Genomic DNA, 14775 nt, shown 5'->3' on the forward strand with positions numbered 1-14775 from the left:
AAGGATGGGGTACATAGACAGGCAGTAGGGGTCATGATGAATAAGGAAGCTGCTAAGTCTTGTTTAGGCTGGGAAGGTATTAATAATAGAACACTAATTGCTCATTTTATGACTAAAAAGTTATCAGTTATTAAATTAGAGGGCAGGGTATCAATTATAGTAGTATATGCCCCTGTAGAACCGACTGACGGAGATACTAGTGACTCAGATGAATTTTACTTACAGTTACAGGAGCATATAGAAACCAGGTAGAAATTCGATTTTTTTACTGGGAGACTTTAACTACCAGGTTGGTAGAAATAGGGATAGATGGTATCCTAGCCTAGGTAAATTTGGTGTAGGAAAAGAAAACAGTAATCGATACAGACTTTTGCAATTTTGTAGGTCTAACAATCTATTTATAACCAATACGGTGTTTGGTCATAAAATGGCTCATAAATTAACATGGTATCCAGGTGATGGTAAGACAGCAAATCTTATTGATTATGCTCTTGTAAACTGAAGACTGGCAGGATCAATACAAAATACTAGGGTATATAGGAGTGCCGTTACTGATGTTAAAGGTAAGGGTCACCATCTAGTAGTGTCTAGGGTTAATTTAAAGCTAAAATTTTGGAACGATACCTACCTTTCGGAAAGTTATGATGTTGGTAGATTCCAGAATAAGAATTTGAGAGAAACTTTCCAGGAACAGTTGAATACTAAACTTGAGATTTTAAAATTTGATAATGTGGAAGATGGTTGGAATAATTTTTGAAAAATAATTTGTCAAGCTGCTGAAGGCGTCTTAGGGGAAAAAAAACTAGAACTGCAGCTAAGAATATTAGTGAAAAAGCTTTATGTTTGATAGAAAGGAGAAAGGACTTGTACAAGAATTACCTTAGTGATAGATTATATGGCGCAGTTAAAGATAGGAATGGGGCCGCAATTAGCGATAAGGAAAAAACTAAAGAGAGATGGGCCGAACATTTTGAGAATTTGCTTAACCGAGATAGAGTTGAAGGACGAGATATAGAGGAAAATGAAAAATTTTGTGATACCTTGTATGTGAAGGAAGATTTGTTTTGTGAGGAGGTATTAGCGACAGTACTAAAAGGACTAAAAAATAATAAGGCTCCAGGTGCTGATATAGTTTCTTAAATATGGTGGCTCTGAGATTAGAAATAAGTTACTGAAGATTATGAATATGATTTTTGAAAAAGGGGAAGTACCTAACGATTTTAGGAAAACCTTAATTAAGCCACTTTATAAGAAAAGTGATAAAAGTGACTGTGGTAATTATCGAGGGATTATTCTGGTCTCTGTAGGTAGTAAATTACTTAGTAATATGATATTTTTAGACTGAAAGATGCCGTAGACAAAATTTTAAGAGAAGAACAGTGCGGTTTTAGAAAAGGTAGAGGATATGTCGACCAAATTTTCACTCTTAGGCTAATAATTGAGAAGTGCCTGAGTTTTCGAACACCTTTGGTCCTCAGTTTTATAGATTACGAGCAAGCGTTCGATTCTGTTGATAGAAGAGCTTTAGTAAAATTTTTATCCTTGTATGTTATACCTGAAAAATACATTAAAGTGATTAGTGCTATGTACGAGAATAACACTGCTGCGGTTAAGGTAGGAAATGAGGTTAGCAGCTGATTTTGCATTAAATCAGGAATTAAGCAGGGTTTTGTTCTATTCCCCTTTCTATGGATTATTTTGATGGACTTTATCCTAAGAAGCATAGGAAAGGCAGTGTGAGACCACGGAATCAAATGGGGAGGAAAGAGTCTCCTGGACTTTTATTATGCTGATGATTTAAGCATCCTAGATGAAAGTTTGAAAAAAATGAATGAAATTAATATTAAGAAGACTAAGTTAATAAGAGTAGGAATAAGTGAAGATGAAAAGGTGAAGTTGGGTAATGAAAAGATTGATCAGTTGGACAGCTTCGCTTACCTTGGTAGTATTATTAGTAAAGATTGTGGGAGCAGTGAAGATGTTAAAAGTAGAATAGCCAAGGCTCAGGGTGTTTTTCCACAGTTAAAAAAAGTTTGGTAGATAAGGAATATACGTCTGCAAACCAAGATTAGAACACTGGAAGCTACAGTGATGACAGTGATCAATTATGGTTCGGAAGCATGGGCGCTCCGAAAAGCGGATGAAGATTTGCTAGATGTTTTCCAGAGAAATTGTTTAAGGATTGTTCTGGGTACCCGGCTGACTGACGTATGTCAAACAGAAAGCCATACGAAAAATTTGATTCAATCCCACTTTCTATGGCTATAATAAAAGATAAGTTGAGATCGCTAGGGTACCCTTAGCAAATGAAGGATGACAGAATGTCGAAGATTTTCCTTGTTTGCCAACTGTCTATGGCTAAACGGAGAGCATGTCGTCTTCGTCTGGGATGGGAGGACATCATAAAGAAAGATTTGAAGGAAATGGAAACTTCATGGGCGGGTGTAAAAAGGGAGGTTTTGAATAGATTGTGATGGAGGAGGAGCGTGCGTAGCTGTGTTGGCCTCAGGTGGCTTGGTGCTGCGGTGAGTTGTTAGTAGTAGTAGTAGTAGTAGTAAACACATTATGTACAGTCTTTCATTTATGAAAGACTGGTTGTAAATCTTAAGGTTGTTTGAATAATCTTTTTTTTTTGGAATTGATTGATTCAAAATGTTTATTTTCAATTTTTTAGGTATTCACCACAGATTGAAATCTGCTGCTATAAGCAATGGTTGTTATAACATCAGTAGAGCCTACAGAGGAACAAGTCAAGTTATTACACAGTAAAGTGGCTCAGGAAGTATCAGCCATTGGTGAAGGTATTTCTTGCATTTATAAACATATTTTTTAAAGGGGCTCAGGAAGTATCAGCCATTGGTGAAGGTATTTCTTGCATTTATATATATATATTTTTTTTAAAGTGGCTCAGGAAGTATCAGCCATTGGTGAAGGTATTTCTTGCATTTAAATACATATTTTTTAAAGTGGCTCAGGAAGTATCAGCCATTGGTGAAGGTATTTCTTGCATTTATATACATATTTTTGAAAGTGGCTCAGGAAGTATCAGCCATTGGTGAAGGTATTTCTTGCATTTATATACATATTTTTGAAAGTGGCTCTGGAAGTATCAGCCATTGGTAAAGGTATTTCTTGCATTTATATACATATTTTTTCTAGAGCTCTTATCAAATGATGGATTCAGGCAGATGAATCACCTTCATTTTTTAAATTCATATGAATTTAATATGTTTTGTAAGATAATCTGCAACCTTAAACTTTGTCTTCCATGCTGCCAAAATTTTCAAAAGAAAGGAGTTATAACTGAAAAAGTACGGTAGCTATTTGAAGATTCGGCTTATTCTATGCAAAACATCTTTGAGAAAATTGGAAATAAGAACTGGGTATCATGTGTGCACTTTTATGTGTTAAACACTCATTTTAATAAATCAGGAAATTCCTTATGGTGGAAGAACTGCTAGTGAGGCCAAGTAAAGGACAATTTAGGTAGAATTTAATGTAACATATTACATAGAATTAATGTAACTAACTTCAGAGAGACAATTGACAGGTAATATTCAGAAGGTAATTCTTTTCTGCCTTAATCCGTATAGAATTAACCATGGCTATTGATAGCTGGTGCAATACAGTAATTTTGTTGCTAAAATTTGTCCTGATAAAGCTAACAAAATTGAACAGACAAAGTTCGTATGAAAAGTAAAGGATACATAGGCCGGAAACACGTAGAAGTTAACACAAATGAAGAAATGGAGCTAAAACATAAAGAGAATATAGGCTTAAGGAAGCCATGCTTAGAACAAACATAAGTTACCACAAATAAGTGTTGCATTGCTACCTCTCTAAGTCCCAAAAGGCTAAAGTGTCTTTTGTACTTCACTGTAATTAATCACTATGCTTAGGTTAAATGTTTTTTTTCGGGGGGGGGGGGGGCAGTTCATTTTACGCATTGTAAATAAATGTATTTAAAACGAATAAAATATTAACAAAAATAAATATCTTTTAAAATAGTACAACTAAATTGATTGTCAAAAATGTTTTGTTTCAACCAGTTTACCACTAATAGCTGTTGTGTTGTCACTGCTCAAACTCCCAAAAAACCTGGGTCTTGACTATACTAAAAATTAAACAAATAGCTCAATTTAAATTTTTAGCCTTGATTTAATACATTTGACAGGCCTGGAAAAGGACGAAACGACTGATGAAAAATTGAAACATATTTTGCTAATAGAACTAGATTGATTGTTACAAATATGCCAATTTCAAAGAAAAGAATTCGAAGAAGTTCAAAGAGTATTTAATTTGCATAATGCTGCAGTTAAAAAAAAAAGAGAAATCGTTCAAAATGCATTTCGTTTTCAGCAAAAGTTTTAATGACAATCTAACCTTTAAAAGAGTTGGGGGGATGGCAACAGGTTTGAGGAGCAGTGGTATTCAGGATGGTGAAAGGTTGTCAAGTTGTTCCCATTTATTCTAGCATGGATATACAAGTAGAAAAACAGCTCATTTGAGATGTCTATTAATTATTTTCCAGTTGACAAGATGGTTTAAATTTGCATGGTTGAATAATTTAGAATTGAGTATGTGGTGGTAAATAGTCCTTAGATAAGTATTAATAGAACATGTATTTAAAGGAGGTACTGCTACTGACAACTTGGTGTGGCACTATAACATTTCAGGCCAACAAAGCTACGCACATTCTTCCTTCGGCCACTGTTTGGAGGTTCAAAGAAAAGTTAAGAATGTGAAAAAAACAGTCTTATTTCCAGTCTTTAAATTGTTACAAGCATGGGACACTGCTGATATGCTCATTTTACTGTAAGAGTGTCTGGTTATTATTGTAGCTAAACCTCAACGTGCTATAACACTAGTATCAGTACAGCATTTTAATTACTTTTTTTTTCCAACAGAGAATTTCTTAAAGTCAGATCTGATACGATTGAAGAATGAAACTCGTGGAGGAAATTGGATGAGGAGATTCTTGCTACATCAAGATTCAGAAATGGATGCAGCTTTCAGAATGGCTATGAACGCATTGAAAGTTCGTTTTGAATACAAAACTGATGGTAGGATTTACTAAATATTTTTTTCGAATCAGCCCTTCATGCTTATACAGATACAAGACTTTAGTGAGTACCAGTGATCTTGGCACTCCCATTCGGTGTGTTACAAGCGTTTTTTGCGTGACGTTACTTCCGGTTCATTAATGCCAGATTGAGATCTAAGGTTAATGAATGAATTTTATTAATAGCCTGTCTTACAATCAACTGAAAAAGACAAAGCACAAACAAAAAAGGAAAGAAAAAGCAAAACTGACAAGAAAAACAAATACAGGAAGAAAGAACTACATAATAACATAACTATTTGAGAAGGTGGGCCCACTCGTGGTCCCACTTTTAATTCTGATGTGTCTTGGAGTTAAAAGTTTCACCCTAGTGGACAATTCTTTTGTTGAAGATCACTTCTAAGACTATGCTTTTCGAAATACTGGTAAGAGTTTTATTGCGGGGTTTATTGACCCAAAGGAAAGCATTTTTCTAGGTTTCTTAGACCAGACAACTTCTTGACGAGGCTGGCTTCTTCGGGACCTAAAAGGATGGACAGGAGTCCATCATTTTTGTCAGGAGTTTTATAACAAGACACGAAGTCATAAAAATCCAAAGTTAGTATAAACAATCAACATTAATTTTCATAAGGAAGTGAAAACAACTTTCAGTTCTGAGTTTCATTTTTAAGGTATGCCTTTCATTGCATTTTGTTAGTATTTGCAACCAAATGTGAGCAACTTGCAGCTTCTGTGTAGTTTTTGTCGGTCGGTTGATTAAAAATGGAGCTTTGGGTACTTGCCTTCTTTCAGGGAATGTTGAAGATGGGTTAGTTCTTTTCTGTTCAGATGTTTGAGTCTAGCCCACTATAGGTGTCAAATTTTAAAAAAGAGGCGGAGGATTGACAAATACAAATTCTAATAGCAGAAAGACCTTGTTTTGTTTTTGACTGTATTATTTTGTAGCTCCTCAAGTCTTGGTTAATGGGATAAGTAGAAATACTACCTGGGATTAGTAGTTGCAATTTATCTTCAAAAACCACCAACAAGATTGACCGCAGCTCACCAAAAGCGTTCTTTGCGACGGTGTGCTACTAAAAAAAATAGCAATAAATATTAGTTACAAGGAATATAATCTATTGCAGAGTGACACCTTGTACTAAGAAATACATACGTAAATAATTCACACACAATAGAACCGTATAACATCATGATTCTGAAGCAACAATAACTGTAAACTTAATAATAAACACAAACCACTCAATAAATAAACAAAAGAATATTTTTTTCTGATATATAATTATCAATTCGGCCATCCATCCGGCCAACCAAAAAGCATGTCTTCAATGAATGGAGTGGAATGAAGTCGTAAGAAAGGATTTAAAAGAAATTAGAACTCTTTGGGAGGGTATAAAGAGGGAAGCTTTGAATAGATTGAGGGAGGAAAATGCGCAGCTGTATTAGGCTCAGGCGGCTTGGTTTTGCACTGAGTTGTTAGTAGTAGTAGTGGTATTCCCGTTTGATCTCAATCCATTTTGAGGGTATACTTACTGAGTAGTCTCATACGTTGCTCAGATCTAAATTGATTAATGTGCAAGTCATTAACACTAGGGCTAAGCGTTGGAATATGCCTATATATAATTGAAAAAGTAGTCCTAATAGAAACTAGGAAGGGGTTATCAATATTTCCCCTTGTTTGAGTACCTTGATAATGAACATTAGACCTCTTACGAAGTACTCTCGTAAAGAAATCTGGAAGGCACCCAATACAACACTTGCATAAAAACAAGTGTATAAAAAATCACGCGATTCAGATCCAGGCATTGTATTAAGATTACTTTATACTGACCTCGTCGAATACTGGTTTCCTATTCTACAAATTGGTCTAATGACATTAAGCCCGTTTTTTAGCACTAAGATCTTACATCAAAGATCTTGCATCTTTCTGCAAAGATTATCGTTTTTTAACTCATCTTTGTACAAAGATCTTACAGCTTACTGATGTTAGCAGAAAGTGTGAAGCCACTGTTCTGCCATATAGAACAATGATGAGAGAACTTTGATGATCTACTCATCATTGTTCTCAGACCGCTGATCAGAGCCGAATGATGAAAGACGTTTGCACAAAAACGACCAAAGATGTAAGATCTTTGTTCAAAGATTTCACTTTTAAGCGTTTCCTGAAAAAGATGTAAGATCTTAGCAAATTGATGAGTGAAAAAACGCCCCTATTGTTCCGTAGTACGTCTATTGAGTAAAATATTGGAAGATATCTAATATTTTATCAAGCCATAAAGACTAACAGTACAAAAACGGACATTCAATAGCTGTAAAACATGTGATAGAAAACATGTTTTGATTTACGAATATTCCCTAAATCACGCGATAATTTTTTACTAATAGCCTTAACTTGGTACTTAGATGATAAATTTTCATCATTACCGATTCCAAGGTACTTCACGGACTTCCACGGCTTAAGGATTCCTTACTGTGAAGGTATTTCTGTTATCCAATGGTAACGATTTGGAGGCCGCGGAAAGATAACAAAATTTGACTTATGTGACCTTTAAGTCAAGACGGTTTACCTTTTTATCATAGACACATTTTAGTCATTGTTGCATTGACTGTAGAATTAAGTAGTTGTTCAGTTGCAGCAACACACATCAATGTCATGTTTACAAGGGCGTAATGATCCTAGTCCCAAAAGATAGAGGGTCATCTAGATCCTTAATTCTAAAAGCACTTGTAACAGTATTAGGTAGATCATTAATAAAAATATATATATATAAAATAGAAAGTAATAGAGAACCTTGAGGGACACTATAATCAAGGACCTTTACTTGAAGAGAGTCCGTTCAGGTGAAGATACTGCTTCCTATTGTGGAGTTAATCACGAAGAAAAGCCAAAATGGCCCCTCTTGATCTAGAAAAATCACATCTTTGTAACAGCATCTGACGGTATATGCTGTCGATGCCTCAATCAAATCCAGAAATAAACCAGCCGCTCTTAAATTTTTGTCAAGAGCTTCATTAATTACTGAAGTTAGGACGGGAGTCAGTGGTGTGACACTGTAAGCTCAGCCAGAGTCTACGCAGCTTTAAATGGGTACCTGGAGAAATCTGGAGAAGGTAAGCAGGAAGGGTGTGCTAAAAAGACAGGATGGTTGGCCCCCAACCCCCCATTACACTTCCTGGCTTAAGGGCCAAGAAAAGGAGATCAGCACCGCCGGTAGGAACTGTAAAGTCCAATGCCATATTCTTTACCTTTTTTTTATGTATATATGACAATGTCATATCTGTAGTTATACCCTTCCTGGAACTAAATCGAATTGGATGTAGCAGTTTATGCAGCTTCAAATGGTCATATATTTCAATGTTAATATTCTTTTTTAGAGCACGAGATATAACAGGTAAATCCCCAAATAGGCCGGTAATTTACAAGATAATTCTCATTACCTCTCTTAACAATAGGAGTTACTGTAGCAACTTTCAAACAATCAGGAACTTTTGCTGCTTCAAACACATATTAATAAGGAAGTAAAATATCTGACATATTAATAAATGGTCGGAATTTATGATATAGGCCTACTGTTGGGTCATTTTTTTTTACCACAATCTCAATATCGCTTCCGATGAATGCTTCATTTTTTCCAGATTGTCTCCATGTTTCCTATTATAAAATTTGCATCTTGGGATTTATAAGAGAGCCAAGTTTTGGTCGTTTTGCCAAGTTTGAGTAAGACCGATAACCTGTAAAATAGAAAGTTCGCAGATATTATTGAAGAAATTATGAGAAGAATTTTTCCGTTGGTAGTCAAGGTGGAAAACTTTGATGCTTCTCGCATAACCATGCTTGGTTGGATTCCGTCCCTAAACAAATTCTGAACTGAAAGATTTATATTGCCCTGCTATCCCAATATCGTAACTTCAAAGTAGCTGCTTCGTAAACACACTTCCAACAACTACATTTGAAGCTTCTAGATTTTTAAACCGGCTAATGCTCCGAGAATTACCATCATAATTGGCCATATTCATTAAATTTCAGAAGACCTTGGTTACTTGGTTTCATCCCCCCCAACCCAACAAAAAAAATATATATATGAAGCAAACACGAAAAATAACAACAAAATTTCACTTCGCAACACCAATAAAAAAAGAGAATAGGCAATAAAATATTGTCTGGAACCATTTATATATCAAGCGCCGAATATAACAGCTCTTAAGACTTCCCTCTTTTTTATTCCTTTTTTTTAATTCATACACACCCTTACTGCATAATATCACCCAATATCGACGGAGTGGATACCCCAACTATCTCACAGCACCAGAACAGCTCCAACCTTATATACTCGGCCTATCCTCTTCAGGGTATTCATCATGAATACTCTGACGACTGCTCTTCTTCAATCTTGTTCTTGTAGAGTAAGATTGGAGTGCAAACTGCTTCGGGGTAGGAGGTACATATTGATTTTGTCTTTTAAATACTAATTAACAGGCCCATTAATGATGCCTAATCAGTGGCGTCGCTGATCGTTTCTTTGGGTTCTTTGACGAACTCTGCTAGGATATTATTGTTATCAGCAGAATCAAGGGTTATTACAGTAAAAGTGAGGATTATTGGCATACTATTATGATTCAGGCCTCCAATACCCACCCATTGATAAATTAAAAAGATTAGGAAACGGTACACCCTTAGGCATAAGGGTGTCCAATCAGGGATATTTCAGACAGTTCACATTCAACGCCTCCCCTAGATTTTGTTCCAGAGCTTAATGACTGCGCTATGCTTCATTACTTGCGTTGTGGGATTTGGAATTATCTTAATTAACTATAATAGTATTTAGGTATCTTTGTAAATACAGGCACATTTCCACATAAATCAAAATTGGGGGGGGGGTCAGAAAACTTATTCAGGGGCGGAAAAACAAAAAAAAGTTGTCAATAGCTTTAAAACTCATAATGGAAAATTTTATGTATATTTGTATAATGAAAAGCAATTCCAGTATTTATTTTCTAGATTTGAATCCAGACATGTTCGGAGAGAAATTTCTAAGTGTTGGAGGATTTTTCCAAAGAGGCTATGACAAAGATGGCTGCAGAATATTCGTTATTAAACCAAAAACCAGAACAGACGAGAAAACTGATGAGTTGAAAAAACTTCTGCTTTATTGGTTTGATCGCCTTGAAAGGTACTTTTACTGTGAAATAGTTTTGTCGTTTTGAAGTATCTGTGCTATATGCAGACACTAGCGAAAAGGTGAAAACCCATCGGTTTTCCACAACGCACAATGGGATTTATTGCTCTCTTTTTGCGTCTGAACAGCACATTTGTGACATCGATACATTAACTTCACAGCACATTTTTCTTCAAAAAATAAGGTTCAGTTATTTTGTGATTTGGAATATCTTCTGTCGGTTGTCGAATTAAAAATTTTTTATCTGCTCGTCTGTAATGCCTGCTGTTTTTGCGCAACACTTTTTGGATTTTTTTATCTTCTTAAATAGCAAGATTTCCTCAGTAAATTTCGCTAGTCTGTTGCTCAAAAAGTGTAAGAGACTGAACATCTTTGGTTATATTTGGATTTTTTTAAATCGCTAAATCGAATTTGGAAGAATTTATAGCAATTAATTTTTTAAGCCTAAAATACACGAATGTTACCAAAAAAAGCAACGTAAAACTATTGCAGTGAAACTGCACGTAATGGAAGAATCTTATCCTTTTTTATTCAAAATCAAAATTAAAGTTGTATTAGCAGACCTTTAGCTAGAAGTAAGTGGAGACGAAGACCACACTGCCTTTCCATCATAAATACAAACAACAGTTAGAACAATAGGGCATTTTTATTTGTAAGACAGTGGAACTCGAAACGTTGCAATTTAGGCGATAAGCAGTTTGGGTTCAGAAGTGGCATTGGAGTTCAAAATGCACATGCTATTTTCTTTGATATTATTGTTCGGCACCGTTTGGCTAAGAAAAGTCTTTTTGTGTGTGCCTTGGCTATTTCTAAGGTCTTTGACTCTGTCCCTTATTCTCAGGCTATTCTTGCTCTCCTTCGTAATGGTGTCAACTCTTTCATTTGTTCTTGCTTGTGGCATTGGTATCAAAATTCGCATTCTAAGGTGCGTTCTGGTACCCATCTTATCGATTGTATTCCAGTAAAGAGATAGGTCAAACAAGGTTCGGTTATTAGTCCAGCTTTATTTAATAACGCTATCCAAACAATTACTAGAAATATTCCCCCCTTCCTAATCGACAGGTTCATTGATACTAGCCATCTATCGTATGCCGATGATAAAGTTCTGCTATTTAAAGCTCTTGATTCTCTTCAAGCTGCCGTTAATATTGTCCATTCTAGTCTGTCAGATATAGGTCTTTCCTTAGAGGCTCCTAAAACCAAATTTATGGTATTTAATCCAAAATGTGGAGCGAGTGAGTGTCTTCTAGTCGGGTCATCCTCAATCGTAAGTACGGATATGTCAAATTATCGGGGACTACCTTTTGGTACGTCTACCTGAACTCTTATTATTCAAACTATCAAGTAAAAACTTCGTAAGACCTATGGTATGATCGCCAAAATAAAAGGGCAGTTTGATAAGAATTGCCTAAGTAGGCTCTACAATGCTATGTTTGCGCCCCATATATTTTTTATTTTACCGGTGTGGAAGTTTCTTAGCAAGACTGAACACCTTTTAATCCGTAGATAGTTCTTCTGATATTGTAAATTTTTTCTTGGCCTTCCCTTATGGATCAGGAACACTTATATAACTAAGAAATACAAAGTTTTTTATTACTGTGAAAATGAAAGAACTTTCGTTAAGATTCCAGAAGCGTAGAGAGCGTATTGCAGATTTTTTCCTCGGAATTGCATCCGTGCTTAAATTTTATTGGTATTCATCAGAGGTATCTCATTTGTTAATTTCCTATTTTGTAGTTTTGTTTGATTGATATGTAAACTCATTCTTCGTTGGTTTTTACTTCTTATGCTGTATTTTTGTTGTGTTTTTGTGTATTTTCTTCTTTTTTTTCCTTTATACTCCTCTTTCAGTATTTTTAATGCTTTGTAAAGAGTCTAAAAATAAATTATTATATTTTGACCCTATATCCAAGGATCGTCCTTAGCAAAACACAAATGAATATATAATGAAAACTTGCATTAAAATATGACTTTTAAAACTAAATTTTTTTAAAAACTTCCCCGAAGTTCAACCAGGACCTTCAGCGCGAATTTCAACCTATCTTCAAAGAATTCCAACTGCTATCAACAACTTTCGAATACCCCAAACCAGCCATTATGACATCATTAAAAAGAATTGACAAATAATAGCAGTTTGAAGCCCATATCTACAGAAGCACAAACGTGCGGGTGGGGTCAGATTGGGCTAATGAACCTTTCCTCTTCTAAGACATAATATCCATGTTTTTAAGATTTTCCCAATAATTTCTTATATTTCACCCAAACTGACAATAATAACATCTTCAAAATATACATAATAATAATATTAATGTAAAGTGCATTCCTTCAGAGGCACATATGTGGAGAGTAGGGAAGGGGTGGGTTTACAGACCTTTTCCCTACCAAGGCAATATCTCTAGGTTTTTACGATTTACCCCGTAACTTTCTCAATTTTTCATATCCTCGTAGGGCAGGTACCGATTTCTTTTATTCTGTGCCTTCGGCCGGAAGTGTTGCGCGTGTTTGAGGGCAGATCATCCGATGCTTCACATGTTTACCTTCAATTTGTCTAGGTACCCATTTGGAGCTGGGTTGGCTCTGGCTGAGCTTACAGGGTCGTACCACTGACCTTCGTCGCAAACCAAATAATTTTAGGCTCGGCTAATGTTTGGTAATTGAAGCTTATAGCAGTTAAGGCAGCAAAAAGTTCCCACCCTTATTCTCTAGGAATTGCTCGCAGGAACTTGCTTAAGAGATTTCTATCTATGGAGAACCCTTCCTTTGTTTATTTTGTTCCCCAAGTTGTTGAGCCCAGACTCTTTCATTAAATGGTTAAAATTTTACCTAATTGAAAACAACCTCTGATTGTTGCTGCTAGGTCGAATTCATTTTTGTTTAAGACTTAGTTTTTAGCTTGTGATTGATCTGATGAAGAGACTTAGTATCATGATCTTTTTTAGTTTAAACTTTATGAAAGTAAAAGAACTTGAAATGCAAATTAAATTCCGAGGTTTTCCGGATGAATATTAATGTTATTTGGTGTATTAAAGAAAAGAGGACCGATAAGTATGTTTTAACATGCTTTATTAATCAAGGAGACTTTATATTATGTAATTTTTTCTTCTCTTTATGTCTATTATATAAATCATTCACGCATTTCTCCTGTGTAACCCTATGATATAATTCGCATTTTTTTTTTTTTTTTTTTTTTACCTCGGCCTTGTTGTTGCTGTGTCCATTGAATTGGTATCAGCTGGAGGGGAGCGGCGGAGGGGGGATTGCCCCCTAGATTTTTTTTGTCCTCCCCTGGATTTCGAAAAATGCCTTTTTCGGGATATTTTCGTTAAAGATGCCTTTTGGTATTTTCCTTAAAGAAATTACAAATCTAACTCCCCTCCTTAGATTCGAAAAATGTATTTTCCCCTCCCCCTAAATTTGGTGAACCAACGCTACTGGTCCATTGTTATTTTTACATTTAGTCGTGTGCAATTTCGTTTTGAACCGATATTTCTTGATCTATTTCTCATGCTTGTTTTCTTTCTTGAATAGAGAGTCGGAGGAGAAAATTACAGTTTTCGTGGAGCTGACGGGCTGTGGAATCCGAGACATGGACATGGACTTTACCAGATTTTTGGTTTCTTGCCTTCAGGAATATTATCCCTATTTTCTGAATTACCTCATTATGTTTGAAATGCCTTGGATTCTAAACGGTAAGTCTTTGTGTCTTTGGGCTTGTTTTGCGTAATTTCTTGCTGTCAAATTAAAATCTTTTCTTTTTTGTCGCCTTAATAGCTTTGAATACCAGGTTGTAAAATGTGTAATATTTTTTTTTATCAAGTTGATCCCTAGAAAACGAAGGAAAGCCAATATTACTATTATTTTGACAAACGATGTTTTCTAAAAACAAAGTAAAGCAACAAAATCTGGTATTTTTGGTCTTATTTTGTTTTGACTGTTTTTAATGAAATCTTTAATCAGTGTACCTCTACAACACTTTTTTTTAGCACATTTCTCCTACTTTTTTTCTAATTGTTTAAATTTATTAAAAAGAGTCTGAACATTTGGATCTGAGGAGGGAAGTGAAGCATTATGAAGATATGTATATACGTTGTAGAAACTGTGAAAATGTTTCTCTCTAAAAAAAAAAAAAAAAAAAATTTAGGAATAAATGATTGAAACAAATATCCCTTTTATGAGAAAGATATGAAGCAGAAATTAATGTTGGCTCTTGCTAGCTTTTATCGGAGAAATTAAAAAGAATTTAACTTTTCTGGTTAATTCGTTTATTTATTTGTTGTAGTTATTCTTGAAGGGAAACCAATTTGTTGTGTATTATAAATTTCTAGCAAAAAATTATCGCGACCTACATAAAGCGAAGTTATCTAAACCCTCTGGTAGCTATGCCTTGGCTATTTGTCAAAACTGCACTAGCTGTACAAAGTTAATGAGTTTCAATTAAAAAGGGCTGAAACTTCGTTAAGATTGCCTCCTCCTCAACACCTCGCTCTTTGCACTAAAGTTTAAATTTTGTCCCAATTCTTTTAGAACGACTCCTGAAAC

At 35.2% G+C, this 14775-nt stretch overlaps 1 protein-coding gene across 3 annotated transcripts in view; it reads left to right on the forward strand.

Moving 5' to 3' along the window:
• The window catches only part of LOC148947678 (motile sperm domain-containing protein 2-like), a 104304-nt gene that overhangs the window by 37792 nt on the left and 51737 nt on the right, over positions 1-14775 (forward strand). For all 3 annotated transcript variants that reach the window (XM_089095356.1, XM_089095357.1, XM_089095359.1), the window contains exons 2-5: positions 2675-2801; positions 4908-5063; positions 10059-10230; positions 13765-13925. In XM_089095356.1, the coding sequence (XP_088951482.1) occupies positions 2711-2801; positions 4908-5063; positions 10059-10230; positions 13765-13925 (580 nt within the window). In that variant the 5' untranslated portion in view covers positions 2675-2710. The remainder of the gene's footprint in view (positions 1-2674; positions 2802-4907; positions 5064-10058; positions 10231-13764; positions 13926-14775) is intronic.

This window comes from Artemia sp. Qi Xiang Cuo, chromosome 10, assembly GCF_049724085.1.
Source record: "Artemia sp. Qi Xiang Cuo chromosome 10, ASM4972408v1, whole genome shotgun sequence".
NCBI classification, from domain to species: Eukaryota; Metazoa; Arthropoda; class Branchiopoda; order Anostraca; family Artemiidae; genus Artemia; species Artemia sp. Qi Xiang Cuo.